This window comes from Danio rerio, chromosome 1 (genome assembly GCF_049306965.1).
Source record: "Danio rerio strain Tuebingen ecotype United States chromosome 1, GRCz12tu, whole genome shotgun sequence".
In the NCBI taxonomy this organism is placed as follows: Eukaryota; Metazoa; Chordata; class Actinopteri; order Cypriniformes; family Danionidae; genus Danio; species Danio rerio.
In genome coordinates, this window is record NC_133176.1 from 23,905,001 (window position 1) to 23,932,895 (window position 27,895).

The 27,895-nt window shown below is 41.0% G+C and overlaps 1 protein-coding gene across 1 annotated transcript in view; it reads right to left on the bottom strand.

The window, feature by feature from the left end:
* Window positions 1–27,895, bottom strand: part of chrna8 (cholinergic receptor, nicotinic, alpha 8) — a 135,256-nt gene that overhangs the window by 100,988 nt on the left and 6,373 nt on the right. The window contains exon 2 of the mRNA XM_021473897.3: window positions 1,818–1,957. Within this exon, the coding sequence (XP_021329572.1) occupies window positions 1,818–1,957 (140 nt within the window). The remainder of the gene's footprint in view (window positions 1–1,817; window positions 1,958–27,895) is intronic.

Here is a 27,895-nt window from a genome sequence, read left to right on the forward strand (position 1 = left end):
TTAGAAGATCTGGTTAAAAAGAACAATTTGTTCGTGATCACTAATACAGAAATAAAACCCATTGTTGAGTACAAATGTGTTAAATTAATATTTTTAAGTGTCTGCTCAGATCATATTTAATGTTGTCACCGTGCTGCTGTCATGTCCACCAGGTCCAGCCATTTGTTTGGGAGCAACAGCGTGGATGACTGAAAGAGAAGTGGCTTGACCTGGTCAACGGCAGCAGGATTACAGACTTTGGGGTGCTGTATGGGTCAAACACCTGGCAGGGTGAATTAAATAGATTTACTTCTAAAAGGCTTACAGTATGTATTAAATACATTTATAAAGACAAAAACGAAGGACGTTTTTGCAATAAGTGTTGTTAGTTTCAGTTAGTTTTGTATTTACACAATACAGTTTTAGTTCTAGTTTTTAAAAACTCCTCTTTTTTTTATCATTGCTGTGAGTTTATTGCTTAACTTGATATCTAATTATCTGATGCATGGATGTCATAACTGTTTGTATTTCCACCAATCCAAAATTATATTTTTTAACATGGTATAATAAAAAATCTTTAGGATATTTTGAGCTGAAACGTCACATACATACTCTGCGGACAAAAGCTTATCTTACACCTTGTAAAAAAAGAGTTACAAAAGGCCTCTTTAAGTCATATGCAAGCAAAAACTATGCCAATCAATCAATCAATCAATCAATCAATCAAACAATCAATTTTAATGTTTACAATGTAGTTAGTGCCAACTAATCATTTCAGTCCTAATGATCCGTTATAATAATTGTGTAATTATTACACATGATGTCTGGGGATAAACAACTGCAGTTTGTCCCAACGAAACATTTTAAAATTAAGGAAATCCTTATATTTTATAATATATAATGGTATATAAATAATATATATAAGGTTTTTTTTTTAATTGAAGGTTTTAGGGCATATTATAACTGGGTTTATGGTTGCCTTCACAACAACAAAGAAATAATTTTGATTATTAAGAGTCTGGTGAGAAGAAAACAACATCTGCTAAGGAGCAGAAAACAAACATTTTCATTAACAGCACAGTTCCCAAGTGAAGTGGTCTGCTCATAGGTCCAAGCAGGTCAGAAAATTGTAACTAGCCCAATATACAAGGGTGTTAATTGTTAAGTTGTTTTGACATCCATTGCACTTGGAAGCAATTCACTAGACTATAAACGTTTAAATATAATGATAAAATTAAGAAACACTGCCAACTTTTGGACAGTTAAGCCACAAATATGCATTACACTTTATTGTAATGTCAACAATACTACTTATTTTAAAACAGACATTTAATGGAAGTAACGAACATGTTTATTGGAGGATATTAATAGCTCATTTGTAGACCATCATTATTATGATTGCATTGTTTGTTCCTTATCACTTTATTTCAATAGTTCCCTTTGGACATTCTGTTGACTTAGTAATTTTGCATCTACGTCAGCAACTGTACTTCTAATCAGAGTATTTTTAGACTGTTAGATTATGGTTAGGAATTGTAGACTGATTTGATACCTGCAAAGATTCTCTAGAATATCTATTAAGGAGCCATTACAATAAGTGTAAGCATACAGTATAATAAACAGACACTCCACCAGTACTAAAATGACTGCGAACTGCCATGCCGTGTTTTTAAATTATTCTTCTAACACTGAACCTAAACCTAACCTAAGTCTACTAATACTAATAGCTAGTAGCTGACATGTTATTGTGAATGTACTTACAGTATCATCAACAGAAAAATCTAACCTGCATGATGAAAACAGAATGGCATAAAAGAAAAGCTGATGCAGACACTCACCACATCTATGATTTGAAGCAGTGTGAGTCCCAGCTCCACCACTATGGGTGCAGAATCATTGAGAACAGGCCTTTCCAGTCTGTTATAGTTCTCCATCAACTCCTTATACAACTTCCGCTGATATTCCCCCTGTAAAGAGCCTATATGAGAAAGAAAGATAGAAAGAAAATAAACAATACAATTCTGTCTTTGTTTCTAAACAAATCTGTTTGACTTTTTATGACAGTATGGCTCACATTAGATATGTTGAGAAGTGTTCTTATTTGTCTAGAACAGGGGTGTCGAAACTCTGTCCTGGAGGGCCGGTATCCTGGAGAGTTTAGCTCCAACTTTATTCAAGCCACCTGAACCAGCCAATCAAGTTTTTACAAGGGCTGTGTCCAAAACCACCTACTACTGCATTTGAATTTAAGCGTACTACTCGGCCATTAGAAAAGTACGTTCTATGCAGTTTGAATGTGAAAAGTATAAATGGAATTCGGATGTACTACATCCGCCATTTTGTCATTGTCACGTGACGAACCTGCGTTGCTTTACTCCCATTCATGAATTCTCTCGAGGGGCATCATGGGATAGTGCAGCGTGCATGGGATGCGCACTACAGAATCTCGCCGGAAGTAGTAGGTCATCCGGGTACTTCTCGCATACTGGTTTTTGAATTCTATAAATTCCGACATTCTACTCGGCTCGCAAACTGATTTTAGCGTACTACATAGTATGGAAGAATGCGGTTACGGATGCAGCCTAGATATACTAGAAAGCTTCTGGAAGATGTGATGAAGCAAGTTGGAACTTAACTCAGCAGGACATCGGCCCTCCAGGGTCGGGTTTGAACACCACTGGTCTAGAAAGACTTAACTCTTTATTTCTGAAACACTTGAGGTGTTTTAATTTTTATATAATACAATAAAACATCCACTTTGGTTCATTTTAATTCTAGCAAACTTTAGAATTAATAGATTTTGAGCTTTTTGTGCCATTTTTGTCTGAAAGTGTTTAAAAAAGAGATGGATTAAAACAGCAAGTGTAAACAAAAGTTATTGTACTACTTCTGATCTGACTAAATCAGATACATCTTAATTTCAAAACTGAATGTCACTAAATGACAGATGGTTTGGGTTTAAATCATTAATTGTTCTTTAGATTTATTTGTTGATTAATTTAGTGATATCAGTGGACCCTTTAACCATATACTGTATATTTGTGAGAAGCAGAAAGCATTGGGTGAATGTCTATAGTACTTAAAATAATCTACAACTAATGTAAAAAAAGGGAAAACACAGAGAGAGCAGAATACGTTGCTTTCTTGCTGTCACTTCATATGCCATTGTATTAAAATCACAGAAACTAGTTTTAACTGTAATTTAAAAATACAAAAATTGTGAAAATATCAGTCTGTCAAAGGAGTTCATATTGTTATATATAGAACCCCACTAAAGGGACAGTCTGAGAGAAGAAAATTATATGTAAAACTGCAGCGTATCAGCAGTATTAAATATTAATAACTGACACACTCCTTGCAAGGGTGGATTTAAGCACTGTGATGTGTACAAATGGGATTTGCTCAAATGTAAAACATGACGAGATGGATTGATGAAATGGAAAATTTCAACAAACTAATGAATGACTCAATATTAGCAGTCAAGGATAATTCAATGTGGATAATTCAATTTTCTTGGAACATCTGTTATGATGTCTATGTTTAGATTGAGTATGGTTAAGCTGTTACATAAGCAGAAGTTCCTTTATAAATCAAAGGAACCAATTCACATTCTATGCGCAAATCATCACTCACACTCTCCTGATTCATATGGGGAAATTAAGAGAAGCATATGTTCTTTCTATCTGTTTGAGTCTGTAGCTGTGACAGAAAGACAGACAGATCATATTATATGCTGGTAGTATAAAGTCAACATGAATACTGATGCAAACTCTCAGCATTTTGACGCAAGACAAATTCATCATCAGTGTCAAACCTGCCAACTAAAAAGCATGCAAAGGCTTTCATCTCTGGGTAGACCTAAAACCTCACTGTTGTTTTTGACAATGTACAGGGCATTCATTTATTTAATCAAAAGTTATGAGATATATTCTCATAACTTTTGATGTATTATAAGTGCAGAATATGTATTTAAAATGCATCAGTTGGATTGTCCATAAAACGGTCCATAGTAATTAAATGCATTCAAACTTAGTGCAATTCTTAAAGGCTAATGAGCTAAGGAATACAAAAATTCTCAAAAATATTTTAACATATAAGAGATCACCAATAAAAATGTGTATTTCGGAATTCATCTTTCTCAGTCTAAAAAAAGCTTGAATTTAAATTAAACTTGCATTGTGGCAACACCAGCTCTAAATGTGCTTAGCTATTCATCTTTAAATAACGATAAAAACAAACACATCTATGCAGAAATCAGTGACATATAGAGCAAACTGCATAGCCCTTAGCCAGAGTGAAGGTGGGGTGCTTTACTTCATAACCAAAACAGCAGGTATAAGTGCACACAGCCTACAATACAGTATAGATTATTTTATGTTAAAAGTATTTACTACAAATGAGTATGCAGTGAAATTATACCCTTTTTTACATTTAAACTATTACTGAAACACTTGTAAAAGCAGACAGAATGGTGGATGACTGGTGAGACCAGAGGCGGAGGATTATGCAATTATTTTAACAAAGCTTGGTGCACAAACTCTGTCATAATTGGGAGACATTGCTCTGTTAACCTGGAATATCTAATGTTTAAATGTAGACCGTTTTATCTGCTACGGGAGTTCACCTCCACCATTATAACTGCAGCTCCTGATGCTGATGCCAAGCTTGCTATGAACGAACTTCATGCAGCCATCAGCAAACAACAGACTGCTCACCTGGAGGCTGCTTTTATTGTTGCAGGAGATTTTAATCACTCAAACTTAAAGACAGTGCTTCCCAAGTTCCATCAAAATATTTTCTGCCATACAAGGCGAAACAAAAACATAGACCATATATACACAAACATGGCTGAAGCGTATGCTGTGACCCCCCTCCCCCACTTGGGTCAATCAAATCACCTTTCTTTGTTCCTCACCCCCAAGTACTCACCCCTCATCACCATGTGAAGCCATCAGTGAGGACCATCAAAGTGTGGCCAGCGGGGGTAGACTCCACACTCCAGGACAGGTTTCAACACACAGACTGGAGTATATTTGCTTCCCAGGCCACCTGTGGCTCTCACACAGACAATGACAGTTACACTTTCTCTGTTCTGGGATACATCAACACCACCAAAGATAGTGTTACAACCCAGAAGCAGATCACTACCTACCCAAATCAAAAGCCATGGATGAACAAGGAGGTGCGCCTCCTGCTAAAGGCATGCAACACTGCCTTCAGATCAGGGGATGCACAGGCCTACAGCACTTTCAGGGCTAATCTGAAGAGGGGCGTAAAAAAGGTCAAGCACTGTTACAGGCTAAAGCTAGAGGAGCACCTTTCCAACTCTGATCCTTGGTGCATGTGGCAGGGCATCCAGGCCATCACCTACTATAAACCTAGCCAGTCCACACCCACAGCCACAGATGTCTCCTTCCTGAACGAGCTAAATGACTTTTATGCCCGCTTTAAAAGAGACAATAAAGAACCGTACACCAGGATCACTTCCTCAACCAACCACTTACCTATCTCACTCACCTCCGCAGAAGTCTACACCGCACTGAGTTGAATCAATGTGTGTAAGGCTGCTGGACCAGACGGTATTCTTGGGCGTGTCCTCAAAGCATGTGCAGAACAGCTTGCTGGGGTATTCGCAGACATTTTCAACCTGTCACTTAACGTGTCAGCTGTGCCAACATACTTTAAAACCATATTCTCCCAGTGCCAAAACACTGCAGCCCAACATGCCTGAATGACTACCGCCTTGTAGCACTCACACCCATCATAATGAAGTGCTTAGAGCGGTTGGTCCTGGCACATCTGAAAGACTCTCTGCCATCAATCGACCCACATCAGTTTGCCTACCATGGCAACAGGAGCACAGAAGATGCTGTGTCCATAGCACTGCACGCACACATCTGGACAATAAAAACACTTATGCACGAATGCTGTTTGTTGACTTTAGCTCAGCATTCAACACTGTCATACCCTCTAAAGTTAATGATCTAACTTAGTTACCCGGATATTGACCCATCTCTCTGCAACTGGGTTATGGACTTTCTGACTAACAGACCTCAGAATGTTGGATCAGGCCACATCTGCTCCACCAGCGTCACACTCAACACTGGTGTACCACAGGGCTGTGTGCTGAGCCCCTTCCTCTACTCCCTTTGTACCATCGACTGTAGGCCTGAGAACAGATCCAACACCATCATCAAATTTGCAGATGACACCACAGTGGTTGGTCTAATCAGCAACATTGATGAGACATTGACTACAGGGAGGAGATACAGCATCTGGTCACCTGGTGCACCGACAATAATCTGTTCCACCAACAAGACCAAGCGGCTCATTGTGGACTTCAGGAAGGGACGAACAGGCTCACATGATCCCATCCACATCAATGGGATGGCCATTGAGCCTGTCTCATCCTTCAAGATCCTGGGGACCCACACCTCAAAGGACCTTTCCTTGGTAAACTTCTACCGTTGCACAATAGAAAGCATCCTGACCAACTGCATCACAGTCTGGTATGGAAGCTGCTCTGTTGCTGAGCGTGAGGCACTGCAGTGGGTGGTGAAAACTGCCCAACGCATCACAGGGATCAAACAGCCAGCCATAGAGGAAATCCAAAAAAAAACACTGTGTGCACCGATCATGCAGTATTCTTAAGGATTTCTCTCACCCTGCTCACAGACTGTTTTCTCTCGTGCCTTCCGGCAGGTGCTTCAGGCTCCCCTGGACAAAAACTAGCAGACTGAGGAACAGCTTTTTCCCCAGAGCTGTCTCCCTTCTAAACCCCCCCACTGACTCTTCTGCCCCCAAAATACACCCCCTAATCTTCTCTAACTTATACTCCTCACAATCACTGCACTATTTAACATTTGCACATTTAAAAATTGCACATATTCATTTCACTACATTCCACTGATTCATTCATTTATTTGAACTGTACATACCCACTACACATGGACATTTGTAGTTATGTGCACACCCACTGTACATATACATTTGTAATTATGTTTATCTATCTGCACACTTCTGATTATCAATAGCAATCTGTACATATATTAATTTATTGTAAATCTCTGTTCATCGCTAATACAACCTGTACATAATGTTGACAGTACATCCATCTGTAAATATGACCATAGTTTTTCTATAACTTTATAACTTATTCCTGTATCCTGCACTTGCTGCTATTGCACTGCTGGTTAGACCTAAACAGCATTTCGTTGCCTTGTAATTGTGTAATGAAATAAAGTTTAATCTAATCTAATTTAATCTAATGTAATCTAATCTAATCTAACCTAATCTTGTGAAAGAATTCAAAGCATTTCACCTTTAAAAAAGACCATACCCGTTACAACCGTATTGTTGCATGTTCGCCTGCAATGTTTGAATTATCTGTCTCTCTCTGCTCTGCCTAGTAAACGTCTGATTGGTTATTTCAGACTGGTTGCTCACTCTGAATGGCCTACAAAGCTTGACGCAACTTCCTTGTCAGCCATCTTTGTTTGGGTCACTCTTGCTTTGTGTGTTTTGAACAATTTATTTCTTGCATAATACAGAGTTGTGTATGTGTTGAAGTTTGTGAGATTTAAGAGATTTGTGAGTATTGTTTGCTTTGTTTTTGCTATTTTTGGATTTCTATGACCTATTTGACCCTTTTGCTTTTTTTACAGAGTTGGGTGTGACGCGTTCCACAGTAACGCGTTACTGTACTCTAATTACATTTTTGAGGAATGCAGTAATAAAACAAATTACATTTTAAATTTGTGTACTTTAATTACAGTTACACAAAGTATTGTAATTACATCACTAATATAGTTATTAGAAGAACAAAATGCTTCTTTTAAATAACGTTAACCGTCAGCATGTGCTTTTGAATTGCTGAAGAACATGATCTGAAATGGTTGCTGACGAGAGTGGTTGCTTCTTCAAGTGGAAATTAGAGTTGGACAAAATCTACCAATTTGGCATTGTACAGTGTTTAATATGAAACATCACGATGGACGAAGGCGGCAATATCATAGGAGGCAATCAATTAATTAATTGTCAAAAATTACTTAATTTATGACAAATTAATTATTTTTAGCCTTTCAACTACCTGACCCGCATGGTCTTTGTTTTACCCATAACTAAATCATAATTAACTAACCATGTTACTGGTGTTATAATGGCGCCAACAAACGTGGTTGGTCAAAAAAAGGTGCACAACCAACAGGAATCAACCAATAGTATCTGAGGTGTTCACTACAATTACAAGTACACTTGTCAAAGCAAAATATTGAAGCAGTGTACTGACGCTGTGACACATTACCTGATAGATTCAAAAGACAAAAGAGTCGTTAGATAGAGGCAAAATTAATTAAATATCACGTTTAACAACTATAGTGAGATGCGATCAAGCAGTACATCTGTGATAAACTGTCTGGTGTGCAGTGCTTTCTAGAGTTTTGTGTGTGCGCGTGTGCAATATTTATTTATTTATTTATTTATTTTATTCTGGCCTTGTCAGCTCCTGAACTCAAAACCCAAGTACATTTCGATTTCATATTTTCTTTCTTCAAGCTTATACTTTGAAGTTGTGCACCTTCCCTAGATCGTGTTTAGCCCATTCTTCAAGTGTTGTTTCCAATCAACAATCAGTTAATAATTTTGATATTATTATAAAAAAAACAAACAAAATTTTTTTTAAAATAGGCTATTCTTTAATGAAAGTGCACAATATTTTATTGTATGGGTTAATATATTGTAGTATTTCTAATGGTCATAAAATCAACTTGAACAATCTATTTATTCAGTTAACAAGCATCTGTTGTCATTCAAGAAATTTTCCAATTGAACAACTCCTAGTTTTTGGGGGGCTCCTCACCATGATTGGCCCCACCACAGTCCACAACCTGCAAGCCCCCAAAGACACTATGGCATATCAATTACCTTTATGTTACCTTGCTTCTGAACTTTATTTGCAATGAAGTTGCATGTTTAATCTAAATCCCAGCAGCTTCTGTCTTTGAAGGACATTTGAAGGAACTTTACATTGATACACAGAGCTATCCTTTTAAACTAGTAACCAATCATAACAGTGGGCATTTAATTCTTGGATCTACAATCCTCTACCGTACATCTATTCAAATTGTGTTCTGAAGAGGGGGAATTGAAAAGTTGAAGAACCCTAAAAATACCAAACGTTTTAAAGATATATTTTAGCAGAGATAAATAGCTTCTACCAGGTAAACTGATTTTTTTTTTTTTCAGGGCAGGCCACTAATAACAATTCATTTTCACTGAAAGTGCACATAGTCCTTTCTTATAATTACAACTAAACCATTTACCACTGGACACATTTTCTTGATTGAATATGGTGTCCTTTTCTCCTGGCATTTTTAACGCTGATACTTACAGAAACTATTTTGCAGAGGTCATAACTACACCTCTGCTTCGCACACTGGTGTTTTATTGAATATCCTTCCATTAAAAGCAATGCCCGGCAAGCATTTCAATGCATAGGCGTTTATTAAAGAACAAGGTTTTAATCTCTTGCTTCATTGTCTAAATCAGCCCTCACAAAAGAGCGATTTCTGATGGATACATGATGAGCATCAGAATATGGGCTTGACTTGTAAACTTTCAGGGTAAAAAAAACCTATTTCAAAGTTGCTTTGAAAGTTTACTTTCTGAAGGTCTGGTTTGGCAATACTGTCACGCACACATACACACATACACACACAGCAAACACAGCATGAGCACTGACAATAAAGGAGGCAAAGAAGGATTATAAACCATGACAGTAAAGGATTACAGGGCATGACGATAATGACTGACACTCTTAACGAGGTCCTAAAGTGAGGAAATGACAGCTTCCATCAAACGCAATGCATTAATTTCTCTTTTGTTCTTTTGAATCATCTGTGTGAGCTGGAACATTTTATTATTCACTGTGATGTCACCCAATACGTCAAACAGATAAATATCACTGCAAAATTTCATCACTATTAAATATAAAACCCTTATAGTCCTGTTTAATTAAGTTCTCTGTTTATAAACTTGCTTATAAACAGTTTTCCTTAATGTGGTTTGCATCTATGTTCTCATGTGATTTGCCTGTGTAAAATACTAATAAAGGGCACCAATGAGGAAAAACAACTTTTGTAAGCTGTTTGGACAGAACTGTGTGTGTATAGTTTGAGAATAGTTTTAGAATTGACTGACAGGCACCGTGTATTATAATACATGCATAAACATGTCCACAAAAAATATTTGCAAATAAACTGGAAAAAAAATAGTTGTTACAACTCTCTGTGATCTTTTAAAATGTTTTTTTAAAAAAGATCATGTTTTAATAAAAACAGTGAAACCATTATTTAATTCTTAACTGCTATAATTACCATGGCCCCATAGCATCAGTAAACACTAATGTGTACTGCAAATGGCTTTTGTGTGAGACTCATCTTTTCAGAAAGGCTTGAATAAACACCACAAATATATGAAATAAGCTCACTTCCTATTTTTCACTAATGAATTTGACTAATGACTTTCAGCTGAGTCTGAGTCTGTCTCTGTGCTGTTTATCTGACGTATGCATGATGGGAAGCAGACATGCACATGTGATCAGTGGGCAGGGAGAAGCACCTCATTTGCATTTAAAGCCAGAGCCTTCAAAAACAGCTTCAATGTATTCAGACACCAAATGGCATATTCTGGAGGCCATAATAAATAAACTGATTGGTATTTTGAGCTGAAACGTTAAAGGCATATTCTGGAGAGACCAAAGGCTATTCTTACATCTTGTAAAAGTGGTAAAATAGTTGCCCTTTAGTGACTATTTTAGACTAAATTTCCATTCAAGTTCTAATTAGTTTTAATTACTATTCAAACTTCCACAACAATGCCGACTGGACATGGACAACTTATTATGTGCATCGTGTTACAATTACAACTGCTAAATAACTCCTGTCTGATTTGATTTAATGTGACAATTTTTTTTCCAGAACCAGATTTGCCAATTTTGTCCCAACAAAACAGCATCACGGTGAAAAAACTGTTTACAGGTGTTCATTCACTGTAAAAATAATAATAATAATAATAATAATAAACAAGTAATAAATAAATAAAAGATTTAATAAATTAATTTAATAAAACAAGTCTAAAATGATAACAAAAAGTGGTGTCATGGCTATTTTTTCTTATTTTACAGTAATTGGCTTGGAACAGTAACATTTTATTTTGGTCTTTAATGTTAGTCTCTTAACTAAATATTTAATTGAGTAATGAGCATTTGTATGTGGGTGAATAAGGAATTTTGTACAGAATGTGTGATTTAAATCATATGTCTGAAACCATGTTTTAATAGCTGAAATATAGAAACAGACAAATTGTGGTGAAACTTATTAATAGGCACATTGAACAGCTTGATATACAGTATTCTCGTAATTGGTCAGGAAGAATATGAAAGCAGTGTTTGCCTTTGCTTATGCAGATTGCTGACCCACATGAGATGTGAGATTTGTCTGATTTCTCTCCTTCTCCGACCGCTGACTTTAACTCTCATTTACACTGAAGGCGAGGCATTTGGCAACTCAAATGAGTCAAGTGTTAACATAGACTGTCTACATCAGATCTTCGGTTTTCCACTTTACTTTAATTCACCCTAAGGAAAGGTATTTGAGCCTGAGGGCTGATGCAGTGCCTGATCATGGGATTCAAATGTGACAGAGACCAAAAAATAAAAATAAAAAACTGAGCTAGTTTGGTCTCATATACCATCTCTATCCTGGCCACAACTATGGCACATAAAAAGCCCCTAAGTTATCTTCGTTAAATTTCATTACTTATTTAAGTCTTTTTTCCCCACTGGTTGGTACACTCTCATTACTATGTATGTGCCGTCATTGATTACTCCATAGCTCCAGGCTAACAAACTCATTTTCTTCGTAAGCACAAGATGTTTAGAAGATAAATAAGGCAATAAAATGGTTAAAAAATTATGGGATGGCGCTAAAAAAAGCAAACAAACAATGAAATATCTTTTGTTTATGCTTCTTCATGGCTATTTTAAAATTCTTTCTGTTAAAGGAAACATATCACTCATATCTGACCTTTTCTTTCAGGTGTTATAGTCAATGCACCTACCTGCCCAGAAACATGACAAACAGCAAAACAGTACCTTTAAGTTGGTAAAGCGTTTTTTTGCAATCATGTTGAAACGTGTGTGCCATTCAGATGGTGATGATTCAGATTCTGATGGCAGCCTAAAGATGACTCTCAAATGTAGAATGAAGTCACATGCATTGCTCAGGTGTGAGATGTCTTAACAGATTTCAACGGAGTGTAAAAATCATGATGGTTCCGTGAGCTTTGTCTATCCAAACTGATCTTTAATTTGTATTTTTTATTGGATCAACGTCAGGTGATTGGCTGGACCATTCTACGGCTTGATTGTCTTTTTCTGAAACAATTTGAGAGTTTCCTTTACTATGTTTTGGGTCATTGTCTAGCTGAAATGTTCACCCTGGTTTCATTTTCATCATCCTGCTAATGTAGACGTTGGACTGAAGCAGCTAATAGTAATTTACAAAGACGAAGGACAGATGGTTGCTGAATAACTACTGAGAGATTTCAGCTGCTGTCTAGGCTTTCACTGCTTTTTACACCTTCCTTTATTCATGTGTTTAATAGTTTGCCCCTGTGTCATTTCATTTTGTTACACAAAACTAAGTTTGTAAACTAATTAGATTTGTTTTCTTTCATATATGTATTTCTTTAGTTGTTATCATCATCTGGTGACAAGTTTAAGTCAACAGCACCTTTATAGTTATGTTTTTCTGAGAAAAATAGTGACGTGTTGGATACTTATTTCCTTCACTGTATAATACAGTGTAAATCCAAGCATAGGTGTACGTGTGCTATCTTTAATATGACAGCCATTTAAATAATATCACCGGATTATGGTTTGAGATCATTGAATGTGTACAGTACACCATGGACACAAACATTACCAATATATCACCAAATGCAATGTATGCTAGCTTAATCTTGCAAACAACCTGACATCTGCGACTAATTATAAAACATTTTTTTAAACTTGTGCAAATTATTATTACTTTTGATCAAACACCCGACACCAATCACAATTCAATTGCCCAAGATGCATTTTTAAATGTTATTTGGCTTCTTATTCTTATTCTTGTTCTCATAACAAAGTTTGCATTAGTTACATCAATAACAGCAGCATATGATAAGTTTTACACCTGATAAATATGTAAAATAGGCCCTTTACGCAAAGGTACCCGAATTTGCATGTTATTTAGAGAGCAGAAGCTATCAATTTTTCGTTGTTTGTGTAGCACCTTCTCTAAAGTGTTAAGCACAACCAAAAAATAAAAATGAATAAATCATGAAGCGTCCACTTTATGGACTTTATGTATTGCATTAAGTTTCTGAATGTGCTTGATGACATACTATATGGCTAAAGTACCTAAAGTTACCATTGTATCTAACTGTGTTTATGGAGACCAGAGCTATGTCTTTAGAAAATTCCCAAAAAAGTCTTCTTTCTCCATCACAACCCTGGTTTGAACATGTAAATCGTTCGAGGTTACAGAAGTAACCCTTCGTTCCCCGAGGAGGGGAACGGAAGTGCCATGAATGGGAGGATTCGGATCAGAAGCCGCTTATCTGGAGAGTATTGAACGGGCCAATGAATGAATTAATTGGCAGCATAAGCTTGCGCAGGTGTGCGACATCTGCAATTATCTCAGCATATAAGCACACCTGAAGCCAGCAGACGCCATCCTTTTAAGCTGAAGAGACTTTCAAACAGCTAAGGGACAGTCATTATGGCGACGGAATATGGCACTTCCGTTCCCCTCCTCGGGGAACGAAGGGTTACTTCTGTAACCTCGAACGTTCCCCTTCGGTTGGGGAACTTCAGTGCCATGAATGGGAGAATATGGAAAGCGCCATAATGACTGCACCTTACCAACACCCCCGATGAGGAGATAGTCAAGCAAGCGTGACGCACCCACATCATGGGGGGCGCGGTCCTCCAACGTGTCCCTGGCCCTAATTTATCCTACTTCAACAGAAGTTTTACGGATTTAGATATATTTTTTGGGAAGTCGTGAGCATCTAGATAATTCTAGGAAATACGACAGTACGTTGGGAAGCGTGCAATCCCGATAGGGAGGACGCTGCGGAGGCCATCCGTTACCCAAGGGGGGGATAGATGGCAGAATTTACCTATGGACTAGCCCTAAAAAGGGGGAGTACGCATAGCAAAAGAGTGGTTAGCGGAGAGGGAAGACACGGGTCCACCCAGGGGGGGGACTTAACCGTGGCGGAATAAGCATATGGGATCGCCTAGTGGGGATCACGCATAGCAGGCACCTATACCCAAAACGCGGGCTGACCAGCGGGCAGACCTACAACGTAGTGGGCCAGCAAGTGACTCCTCCGCTGAGTCAGTGCTGGGGGCCACGGAGGAATCTGCAGGGCTCACCTGACGGGGAACTTTACTGACAGATAAAAAAGGCGCACGTACCTCCGTGTTAGGGAGAATGGCGCCGCAAGCGTGTTTCAACACCCTACCGAGTTGTCTCCTCAATCACCAAAGGGTTACCTAATACCCTTGAGGAAACCGGCTCCACTCGCAGATTGTAAAACCTTGCAAATGTGTTGGGTGTCGCCCAGCCCGCAGCTCTACAGATGTCTGTTAGAGAGGCGCCGCGTGCACGCGCCCAAGAGGATGCAACGCTCCGAGTGGAGTGTGCACGAACTCCCGGGGGACACGGCTGACCTCGACTCGAATAAGCGAGTGAAATGGCATCCACAATCCAGTGGGATAATCTTTGTTTTGATACGGCACTTCCCTGCTGCCGACCGCCATAACAGACAAAGAGCTGCTCAGATGATCTAAAATTCTGAGTACGGTTCACATAAATGCGCAGAGCGCGAACTGGACAAATTAAAGAAAGGGCTGGGTCTGCCTCCTCCGGGGGCAGCGCTTGCAGGTTCACTACCTGATCTCTAAAGGGGGTGGTAGGAACCTTGGGCACATAACCGGGGCGGGGTCTCAGGATGACGTGAGAGTAATCCGGCCCGAATTCCAGGCACGAGTCACTGACCGAAAATGCCTCCAGGTCCCCGACCCTCTTGATGGAGGCCAACGCAACCAGCAGAGCTGTCTTCAGGGACAGAAATCTTAGAGATACTGATTCGAGTGGCTCAAAGGGATCGGATCGCAGACTCGTGAGAACGAGGGCGAGATCCCAAGAGGGCATGAGAGGGGGGCGAGATGGATTAATTCGCCTAGCACCCCTAAGGAACTGGATGACCAGGTTATGCTTTCCCACGGTGCCGCCAGCTACCGCGCTATGATAAGCGGAGATGGCGGCCACGTAAACCTTGAGAGTGGAGGGCGACAGCCTGCTGTCCAACTTCTCTTGAAGGAAAGAGAGCACAACACTAATCTGGCAATTTCGGGGGTCTTCTCTGCGAGAGACGCACCATTCAGTGAATAGACTCCACTTCAGGGCGTAGGCGCGCCTCGTGGAGGGGGCTCTAGCCTGAGTGATGGTATTAACCACCGCAGTCGGTAGGTTACCTAAGTCTTCCTCGCGTCTAGGGACCACACGTGGAGGTTCCAAAGATCGGGGCGAGGGTGCCAGATGGTGCCCTGTCCCTGAGAGAGTAGGTCCTCTCTCAAAGGGATCCGCCAGGGGAGGGCCGTCGCGAGGAGTGAGAGCTCTGATATCCAGGTCCGGTTGGGCCAAAGGGGCGCAACTAGCAGAACCTGTTCCTCGTCCTCCCTGACCTTGCACAGAAACTGCGCGAGCAGGCTCACTGGGGGAAACGCATACTTGCGCATGCCCCGAGGCCAGCTGTGGGCCAGTGCATCCGTGCCGAGAGAGCCCTCGGTCAGGGAAAAAAACAACTGGCAGTGAGCGTTCTCGGGGGAAGCAAACAGATCGATCTGGGCCTCCCCGAATCGCGCCCATATCAGCTGAACAGACTCGGGGTGGAGTCTCCATTCTCCAGGGCGTAACAGCTGTCGTGAGAGCGCATCGGCTCATTGAGCGTGCCTGGGACGTGAATGGCGCGCAGCGATTTCAGCCGCGGGTGACTCCAGAGGAGCAGACGGCGGGCGAGCTGAGACATGCGGCGAGAGCGCATACCCCCCATGCGGTTGATATACGCCGCCGCCGCCGTACTGTCCGTCCTGACCAGCACGTGTTGCCGCTCCAGCACCGGTAAAAAGCGGTGGAGAGCGAGGAACACTGCCAACAGCTCTAGGCGATTGATATGCCAATGCAGCTGGGCACCCTTCCAGAGGCCCGCAGCCGAATGCCCGCGACACACGGCCCCCCAACCCGTGTTGGAAGCGTCTGTTGAAACAACAACATGGCTGGACGCCTGTCCTAGAGGCACACCGGCCTGTAGGAACGAGGGGTCGTTCCAAGGGCTGAGGGCGCGGCGACACAGCGCAGTAACCGAGACCCGGTGTGTGCCCGCGTGCCATGCGCGTCTGGGGACCCGATCGTGAAGCCAGTGCTGAAGTGGTCTCATATGGAGCAACCCGAGCGGCGTGACGGCGGCTGCGGATGCCATATGCCCCAGGAGCCTCTGAAAGAACTTCAGTGGGACCACTAGTTTGCTGTCGAGCTCCCTCAGACAGTTCAGCAACAGGCGAGCGCGTTCCTCGGAGAGGTGCGCTACCATGGTGATCGAGTCCAGCTCCATCCCGAGAAAAGAAATCCTCTGCACGGGGGCGAGTTTGCTCTTTTCTCGGTTGACCTGAAGCCCCAGTAGGCGGAGATGCCGAAGCACCTTGTCCCTGTGCATAATCAATTGCTCCCGCGAGTGGGCTAAAATCAGCCAGTCGTCGAGATAATTGAGTATGCGAATGCCCGCGAGCCGAAGGGGCGCTAGGGCACCCTCCGCGAGTTTGGTGAAGACCCGCGGAGACAGAGAGAGCCCGAAGGGGAGGACCTTGTACTGCCACGCTCGACCCTCGAACGCAAACCGCAGAAATTGGCGGTGGCGTGGAAGAATGGAGACATGGAAATACGCGTCCTTCAGGTCTATGGCTGCAAACCAATCCCGAGGACGAACGCATTGGAGAATGCGCCTCTGCGTGAGCATTCTGAACGGCAGCTTGTGCAGACAGCGGTTCAAAACGCGCAGATCTAGGATTGGCCGTGACCCACCGCTCTTTTTGGGTACGATGAAGTATGGGCTGTAAAACCCACTCTCCATCTCGGCTGGAGGAACCGGCTCGATTGCACCCTTCGCCAGGAGGGCAGCAATCTCCTCTCGCAAGACAGGGGCGGACAGGGGGTTGACCCTGGAGAAATACACGCCCGTAAACTTGGGGGGCCGTTTCGCGAACTGAATCGCGTAACCGAGTCTGATTGTGCGTATGAGCCACCGCGAGGGGCTGGCCCGCGCTAACCAGGCAGGCAGAGCCCTCGCTAATGGAGTCATCGCTACAATCGCTGACGTACCAGCGGTGGGGCAGCGCGGAGTGGGTGTGCTGATCCGGGAAGTACGAGGGTCCCGCGGAAGAGCTGGAGGAGAGCGATTCGCTCTGGCTCCGCACCCTGACTCCGGAGAGGGGGCTGGAGGGCTGAGGAAAGGGAGACCGTCCCCCCAGCGCTCGTGAGCCACTGGCGAAGCACGTAGAGTCTGCGAGCCGGAAGGCAGCGCGTCCCGGACTGGCAGAACTCGTGCAGTCACATCCGGGGAAGGGAAAAAGTGCTCTTTTACTGATGTTTTGGTGGCACTGAAAAGTACCGTTGTTATCGGGGCCCCGCCCTCCAGCGGGGAAAGAGCAAGTTTCCTCTTCTCCGGATGGCCTGTCTCAGGGACGCTTCGCGGTCCGTTTACCGGACTTAACGGCGCCCTGGGCAGGAGGGGCTGCCTGCTTTCGAGGTGAACGCCGCGCCCGCTTGGCCGGAGGCGCAGGCGGGGGCGGGGCAGCACTCGTTGGCGGGCGCCCTCGGCGAGGAACAGCGGAGGTGGATGGCTCGGCGGGCGGAGCGGGCTTACGGCCACGCCGATAGATGACATTGCCCATCGCATCCGACTGCTCTTTCACCGCCTTGAATTCCTGGGTGAATTCACCGACGGTGTCGCCGAACAGGCCAGCCTGGGATATGGGCGAGTCAAGAAAGCGAACTTTGTCAACGTCGCGCATATCGGCCAGGTTTAGCCAGAGGTGGCGTTCCTGAACCACAAGTGTGGACATCGTCCTCCCCAGCGCACACGCGGCGGACTTAGTAGTCCGAAGAGCATAGTCGGTCGCGGTGCGCAGCTCATGTAATAAGCTTGGGTTGGACCCGCCCTCGTGCAGCTCGGCCAGCGCCTGCGCTTGGTAGCGCTGGTAGGTGGCCATCGCGTGCAAAGCAGAAGCAGCCTGGCCCGCAGCCTTATAAGCTCTGGCTCCGAGGGAGGCAGACAACCTACAGGCTTTGGACGGGAGGCGGGGCAAACCCCGCCACGTAGAGGCGCCGCGCGGACAAAGATTGACCGCGATAGCGCGCTCCACTGACGGGATCGCCTCATACCCCCTGGCAGCTCCGCCGTCAAGGGCGGTGAGGGCGGAGGCACTCGCAGCACGGGCAGAGAAAGGTGCCCTCCAGGACTGCGTGAGCCTACTGTGCACTTCCGGGAAGAAGGGGACGAGAGGCTTCGAAGGCTTCGCCTTCTGGTCCTCTACGTAGCACCCATCTAGTCGGTCCGGCCGCGGAGCTGGGGGATAAACCATCTCCAACCCCACGGCCGAAGCAGCCCGGGAAAGCACGGCTAACATGTCCGCTTCAGGATCCGATTTGACAGCGCTCACCTGCCCGGAGGGGGCGAGCGGGTCCGGATCTTCGTCGGACAGTGAAAGCCCACCCTCCGATGCCGCGGAGGACATCTGATCTCCGGTGTCAGCGAGTGTGAGAGCTACCATCTGGTTAGACGGATCACTCTCACCACCCGAAGCTTGGATGGAGCGCCGTGAGGAGCGAGAGGTCCGCGAGCCCGTGGGCGGCGGATTAGCTCCCGCTGAAACCCTCAGATCTGCCCGAGCGCCCGCTGCTTTTTTAGAGCAGGAGGCAACTGGGGTGGCTCGCTCTCTTGCGAAAGTTAGCCGCGATCTTAGCTGTGCAACGGTCATGGCATCGCAATGACGACATGAACCGCCCGCGAGCACCGCATTAACATGCTGGACCCCCAAACATGCAATGCAGTGATCGTGTCCATCATCCGGAGACAGGAAACCCCCGCATCCAGAAACGCACAGTCGGAGCGCCATCCTGAAAAGGACGTGCTGCACGACTGTGTTGCTCTTTTAGGAAAGTTGCAACTATACGCACCGCTCTGGAGGACCGGACCCAAAGAACCGCAGGCAAGGGAGTAACCCAGCTCGACCGTCTGCCACCGCGAAGACCCACTCTGGACCGGGAGACACACTCGTTCGCTCTGAAGTGCTGATCAGCAAGAGGAACCCTCATCGACTCACTCAGAAAGGATCTGAAGCGAAAAGGATGGCGTCTGCTGGCTTCAGGTGTGCTTATATGCTGAGATAATTGCAGATGTCGCACACCTGCGCAAGCTTATGCTGCCAATTAATTCATTCATTGGCCCGTTCAATACTCTCCAGATAAGCGGCTTCTGATCCGAATCCTCCCATTCATGGCACTGAAGTTCCCCAACCGAAGGGGAACTGCTCTCTGCTACTTGTAATTATACTTTCATTTTGGTTATATGAGATTTGCTTGTTTTGTTGTTTCTGAAGTGTCAGAGTAGAGGGTATGCACTTCCTTGTGTGGCAAACTATTCTAAAATGTGGCTCGTTGTAATATATAGTATAACTGACAATTATCAGTTTAAATTAAATTTAGTTGGACAAGACAACTGAGTAACCTACAATTATAGTAACAACAAGCAAAGTGTTTTTCTATTATTCGGTGGTTTTCCATTTGTATCTCACATTTAAAAACAACTGGATTTAGCCAAAGTGATTTCCAAACAGCAAAGTATGACAAAGAAAAAGGTTGTCACACAACAGAAAAATATGTTATTATCCACCCAGGCCAATTCGAAAGATTAAAAAGTAACTAAACTAAGACATAAAAATCATTAAAAATAATAGGGAGTGTATTTTTCTCTCAAACGCTGGGGGTGTGTCCACTGGGAGTGCTGAAACCATGCTCACTCGATTGTATTGAGCTTGTATTGAGCTACAACTCGCTCAATACAAGCTGCTACAACAGCTATGATATTTAATTAAAAATATTAGTTTAACTGGCTTTATAGATAATATATATATATATATATATATATATATATATATATATATATATATATATATATATATATATATATATATATATATTAGGGATGTGCGGAGCAGCCGGTATTTGTATTTGTATTTGTATTTGTTGAGGGGGAAAAGTATTTGTATTTGTATTCGAGTAAAATTCAAAATGGCGCAAAAATATATATTTTTTCTATTACACTTCTAATTTACATTATAGTGAAAGTATTGTTTAATTATACCCATTATATAAATTATAGACATGCAATATTGGTTGTTGTTTTTGAACATGTGACAAGAAACGTCATTGAAAAGAAAATAACATAGAAGCAATTATCTCATCCATGGTTAAACCAACAACTAATAAAATACCATTGTGAATATTATGAACCCCATCACCACCATTCATGTTGAAGGACACTGAATGGACAGAATAAAAACAAATAATACTTCAAAAAAACTGTTCTTTTTCTGAAAGAACTTTTTTCCAATGGACAGAATTCCAAAAACTAAAATTACCTAAATAAATCTAAATAAAACCCTGCCTGGGAGATCTGGCAGAACAAAAGTATTCTATATAATACTAAAAGATACAGCCCTGCTATTGTCATCTGCCTGCCACAAAACAGACACAAAGTTTTTTTTTTTTTATGTTTGAAACTGACTTGCTGGGGCAGAATGTGGCTGTGTTGATGGTTTGGTGCTTGTGGAGGATTTAGCAGAACATAGCTTTGCTGATTGAGGGGATTGATGCTTGTGGGAGGTGCACAGACAGTATCAGGAGAGGATGCTTTTAGTGCATGTGATAATACATTACATAGAAGGTTGCGCAGTGGCACAGTGAGTACCACTGTCGCCTCACAGCAAGAAGGTTGCTGGTTCGAGCCCTGACTGGGTTCTCCCCATGTTGGCGTGGGTTTCCTCCGGGTGCTCCGGTTTCCCCCACAGTCCAAACACATGCAATACAGGTGAATTGGGTAAGCTAAATTGTCCCTATTGTATGTGTGTGAAAGAGAGTGTATGGATGTTTCCCAGTGCTGGGTGGTAGCTGGAAGGGCAGCCACTGCGTAAATCATATGGTTCATTCCACTGTGGCAATCCCAGATTGATAAAGGGACATAGCCGAAAAGAAATGAATGATTATGCATAGAAGATGTTGACAGATGTTTAATATCTCGGCCGATTTCACTTTTGCACACATTATACAGTATCAGTTTGTTTTATCTGCAGCTCCACTGACTGTAAAATTCTTCCACAAAGAACATGTTTTTTTTTTTGTTTTTTTTTTGACTGGTGGAGGACCAAGAAATGGCTCAGAAGCAGTCTCACTCTTTTTCTATTCGGGTGCCCAAATGTATTTGAGGAGTTTCAAGTTAATAAAAAGTGACGGGAAGCTATGCTAAGGTTAACTAGCCTATAGCATATATCTTGCTGTCTGCAAAAGACAGTAATGTAGACGTACCATATAACTCCCATAAGTGCATACTATTCGACATAACTGCACAAGCATCGTTTTAACCTTTATAAACGAACGTTAATGTTACTCTGTCAACAGTCTATTGTCTAAATTACCGCGTTACAGAGCTAACGTTGCGTAAACAGAGAGCACCCGATTGCAAACTTCCCGATCCCGATCAAACCCCGCTACAAGTTTATAAACTGCATCTGGAACCCAATTAAGGTACAAAAATCTATTTAACAAAAATAGTGATGCACTAAAGTATTTTTTTCGCTCAGCCGAGCCTTCTCTGTCTGTATCTGTGGAGAAGATTGTGCCAGACACCTCCGCCCCGCCCTCCGACTGTCTCTCTCTCTCTCTCTCTCTCTCTCTCTCTCTCACTCACTCACTCACTCACTCACGCGGGCATGCACTGTGGTCTCATGAGGAAACGCTGCTTTTTGATATAGTGTTTTTCTTGCTCCCGAATACAAATAATTTTTCAAGTATTTGTTCGAAATAAGTATTCATAAAAACACGCTATTCGTGCCTTTTAATACAACATGCTTTATGTTATTTCAAATTTGTTTCAACAATACGTTTTTTATGTAAATTATAATGTGTTTTAAATGTTAATAATATAATTTGTGAGCTTAGAGTCATCTGAATAGCTGTTGGCATCAGGCAGAGGATAATAATGGAATAAACAATCTACTTTGCTGTTTTGCCTATATCAATCAAATTTGTAAAAAACCTGTCAGTCTAATCTTCTATCTATCCATGCTTTGTGTTGCATTACTGATTAAAAAACCTGTTTGAGGTGCCTACTGTAACTTAAGACTATCCGTCCCACCTAGTGTACAATAGATAACAGATTTCTTTTTGTTGTTGTGAAGGCTGACTGACAAAACTTTGTAATTGCACAGAATATGAGATGGTGGTATATCTGAGATGTAATCGCTCAAGTATATAACATTTTTTTTGTTGAAACTGTTGTAAACGTTTATAAATTTCACAGTGTATGCGAATGCTGGCCAGGGGTGTGTTTCTGATAACCATTGTTAGCCAACTAAGATCGCAAGTTGTGTCATTACAAAACAGTTTGTTGATTTGGGGCCGTAGCATACACCTGGTGCAAGGCGCGACACAATTGTTTTTTGCTAGTTTTAGCTTGCCGCAAGAGTTGTTTTGATGTTTTGTACCACGCTGTTTAAATAGCAAATGCATTTGCGCTCATATGTGCGCCCATAGGACGTTCTGTTTTAAAGTGGATTTTTCCGTCCATAAAATAGCAAAAGTGTATTCCGACATGCCCTTAATGCTTTTGCGCCCTGTGCTTTGGACTTTGCAAAATACAGTAAAAAAATACTGTACTTGGTGTTTCCCAAATCCATTATGCAACAAACATTTGCAACTGCGTCACAAACTTCTATGCTTGCAATTAAACCTCAGGAGCTGTAGTTAGAAACATAGTTCGTAACGGTGTTCTATTCCCAGTTATCCGCCCCTTTATCTTATTCATTTAAAACATTCTAACATTTAAACTTGGAAGGATTTTTTTTAAAGCACCAAAGTCATCTCTCTAAGTTGTAATTTGCTTTTCAAGTATTTTTAAAGTTCAGTTTTAGCCATCTTCATGTTTACAATTGTGCTTCCTTCGCAGTGCTCTTTGAAAACATTGATGTCATTTTGAACATTATAAAGCTATGGGTGACCTATTATTTAAAAGCGGAATTTACGTTTCGTCTCCAAAGCTTGTGAAAACAGAATATACAGTATAGCATACGTTAATAGCTTTAATTTATACGTAGTAGGTTATTTATTAAGAAATGTATCTGTACTGTATAGAACATGGGCCTGTTGGTTAGAACATTTCTGCAGTGGTTTGAATGTGTCAAACTGTAAAAGTAGACTTTTACAATAAATAAAATTGAATGAAAAAATAAACAAGATTCTATATAATAATTAATTATAGTAACAATAAGAAATAATAATAATACAATTAATAATTTAGTAATTAATTGATAATCAAGTAGGATTTTTTCTTTTCTTAATAAAAAGCCTAATGTAAATTACAACCATTAACGATTTACATGATTTATATATGAGTGATCTAAGTTATTGCTTTAGAATAGAATATGGAATATTCTCAATAATATTTGCAAAAGAAAAAGTCCTATACAGTAAGTGCCATGTACATACATTTAAATTATTAGGGAAAGCAAGTGCATGTTTTTACCAAAACTAATATTGACATTTTTTTATGCATGTGCATGTGAAACAATTGCACAATAATTTGCACAAAAAAGGTTTTCTCTAAAGAAGTTGTTACTCCACCCCATTCAGAGCATCATTATGGGCCTTTTAAGTTATAATTAACGTGGTTCAAATGATAGATCTGCGACAAAGCAACTACGGTTTTGGGAAACTCGTCACTAGTACATTGTTCTTTTCCCAAACAATGGATCGTACTATGATAGTTTAGCCACGAGTTATGTCATTGTTTGGGAAACACACCCCAGAACAGTAGATGGAATCACAGAAGCACCATATGATGTTGGTAATACACGCATACCCTCTATAGTGTGTACATTAAAGCCTCTGCCCTCTTCTGGAAAGAAGAAACTCATTTGCATTTAAGGATACACACAAAACAGATGTATTTGAGCTCCACCACCCCATCAAGGGTTGCAGCAGCGGAATGATCCACCAACTTATGCAGCATATGTTTTATATACATATATGTGAAATTATTCACACATATACACAACACATACTGCCAATTTAGTTTATTAAGTCCACCTATATCACATGTCTCTGGACTGTGGGAGAAACTGCAGTACCAGAAAGAAACCCACATCAACACGGGGAGAACCTGCAAACTCCACATAGACGTGCCAATTGACCCAGCCAGGACTCGAATCCTGTGAGGCAACAGTGTTAACCACTGAGCAACCATGTTACCCCTGAATCTAACAAAAACAACTTAAATTGGTACACAAAATACTTACTTACGAGCACAAATGACAAAGGAAGTGGATAAATAAATAAGGTGTGAAATCACAAGCTGAGCAAACAGAAGCTGTGAAAGACTGTAATGTGGGGCAGAGTGATATTACATATTTAATCAGACTGGAACAAGTCACTTCAGCCTGCCTGGGAAACAAGCGCTCGCTGAACTTTTCCTCACACCTCACTTGAGCGCTAGCATATAGTGCTAACAACAAACAAGAAGACTCCAGAGGGAGAGACTTGAGGCTATGAGATCTGCAAACTCACAGAGACTCTCAACACAACGTTGATTGTTGTGATGGGTGATTTATTGAATTCCATGCAAATGCTGAAACTTAATAGCAAGGAGAGTTCAATGGAAGCTTTGTCAAAGTGAGACTGGTCAAAAGAGAAAGCAGGACATAATGTGAAAAGAGGTTGAAAAGAAAATGAGAATAGCAAGGGGGGAAAAGAGAGTACAATAATCTCAGCTGATTTTGCTTTAGGATTTTACGTTGAATATCAAATGGTGACACAGTATAGCAATTGCTCATTAAAAAAAATTAAAGTGGCCCTATTATGCATTATAAAAGGTCATATTTTGGTTTGGGGGGTCTTCAACAGCAGTCTGATATGTATGTAAGGTCAAAAAACATTTCCATTGTCTTATAATATGAACTTATTTTTAATTAATTATCCCAATGACTCCCATATGATTTGTTCAGCAACTGATTTGTTCCCTAACCCCTCCTTTGTGCTGATTGGTTTGATGACACAGTCTGTTGTGATTGGCCGACTGCGTTCAGCACAGTTAAGAAGTGGTCAGAGCATATTTAAGCATTAAAGCAATGCAGTTAAACACCAGCATATTACTCTATTCTTATTGTATCAATCATCAGAAAAAATGACATGGAACAAACACAGCACACGGTTGGCTATACTGTGGTGTTGTTGTGAAAATGAACTTTAACCCTTTATTGCCCACAGCCACATGTCTGGCTATCTCTTCCATGATCCCTTGCACTCTGCTAGTGTCTGAAAGGAAAGGCTTGTTCACGTTTTACCCGATCCGGCAGATCATATTTGGTATTTTTTGTAGTGACATCGATACAAACAGGCAAAAGATCTGGATGAACGACGACTCATTTTCATGACTCTAAGTCGAATCTTTTATTAATAAATTCAAAATTTTTATACAAGGTGCCTTTTCAGATTTAACCCTCAGTTGGATGGTTTTCATTCACTTATGCAAAGTTCAGACTGCATGACTTTAGCCCCGATTTTGACTGACAAATTGAAATTGCTGACAAATGCCTGAAATCACAGGCAAATCGGTGCTCGTTCACATAAGTAACAATCACACAGTGTGAACTATCAAAGATGCAATCTGAAAGAATTGCTTATTGAGATACCGTTAAGATATTTGGCATGTTAAATATCTAGATATGTCGATGATTCAAATCATGTCATGTGAAATGTGTTCTGATTGAAAATAAAATTGGCATTTACCTACAGCCAATGAGAGAGCAGCATCCACTAGTATGGATATCTACAGGCCAGTGGGAAATTGACGGAGAAGTTAAAAGAGGTTTTCCGTCTATTTGGACCCAAGTAATGGACAAACTAATAGAAATTTGTCTGTTTGATGTGTTATTTGAGCATCACCACAACCAGATAAAAAAAAAGTTTGAGAGACATTGCAAATTCCCTTCAATGGCCAGATGGGCAAAATAAGTGAAACACTTAGGACTTCTTTCTCATTATGTAGTTACTAACAAAATATATATGACGTGACTTTGCATTGTTTCCATGTCACTTCTCGCATGCGTTTGGTTGTGAGACCGTTGTGTACCGAGACAAAGTTGTTGGCGATTCTCCTATTGTAAAGTCATGCAGTTTGAAACCTCTGTTGTTATTAATTCCTTTATGCATTATTATTATTATTATTATTATTAGTAGTAGTAGTAGTAGTAGTAGTAGTGGTGGTGGTGGCGGGGTTCTGAAATAATAATATGAATATTAATATTATTATTATTCAATAAATATCATTATGATAAAATACTTCTAAATGCTTTACTCTCAAGTTTGTGCCATAATATTCCGAAGAGTAATTGGGTGCATGGCATTTGGAAAACATTTTCTCTTCACTGTTGAGATTTGTTAATTAAACTAATTAAATGTTGCCTTGAATCAAAGTAACTTAATATAGTATTTCAACTTACATTACAATAACTGACCAAAAACATCAAGTTGAATAAAAAAGTAACAAGATTTACTGATTATAACAGAACATAAACTGATTGTCTTTATTTTTATGTCAGAATTTTTTTTTACACTGCATTTAAGTTTAAAGCTATAATACCTTTCATAATTATGTTTAGTTTTATTATTTTAATTTAATGGTTATTACATACTAAATGACACTAATATTGTTTTTTTTTTTGACAATCATTATATTACAGTGAGAAAAAATTTATAAAAACAATATTGTTTGCTCTTTTTCTTAAGCTATTGTTTGTCTGATTGAATCCTCTGCCAGAAAGGATGAGATGGAGATGTTCTTTGCATTGTGTGTGTTTGCTTACTCACAGTCCATGCCTTTTATGGGGATTTCTCTAAGTATGATTATGGAGGCACAACTTAGATCAGCATCAGAAATGTTGTAAATTCTCTTTAATCTTCTGGTACACTTGTATGTGAAAAATGACCCATTTTATTACTCTTCTTCTCCTCTGAGGATAAAGAGTAAATCATTTTTTTTATGGAAGCCTGATCAGGAACAAGATATTCTTTGACTCAAACATCAAATCATCCGGTCTAATAACACATCAAGTTACTCATTGGGGGGAAAGTGAGTGAGGAAAAAGAGAGAGAAACAGAAAATCCCTGAGGAATAAATGGGTCAGCACACTCTGGATTGTGTTATAGTCCAGATTAGTGATGGCTTTAAAAGCTGAATGGCTATCACACCACTCTTTCTCTGATGAAATACAAGATATAGAGGGGGGAAAGGGGTAAAAAAAATCCACTTTTCCAATAAATTCATTCAGTAATGGAGGTACTGTGCTAAAGGGGGCATGAGAAAGAGAATTGGGGTGAAGAGACCCCGAAAAGCAAGTAATATCTTTTTCTCCTTCTAGAGTCTAAAGAATGTAACTCACTTTATGTATTGTGTGAAATATTAACTTTACATTAAA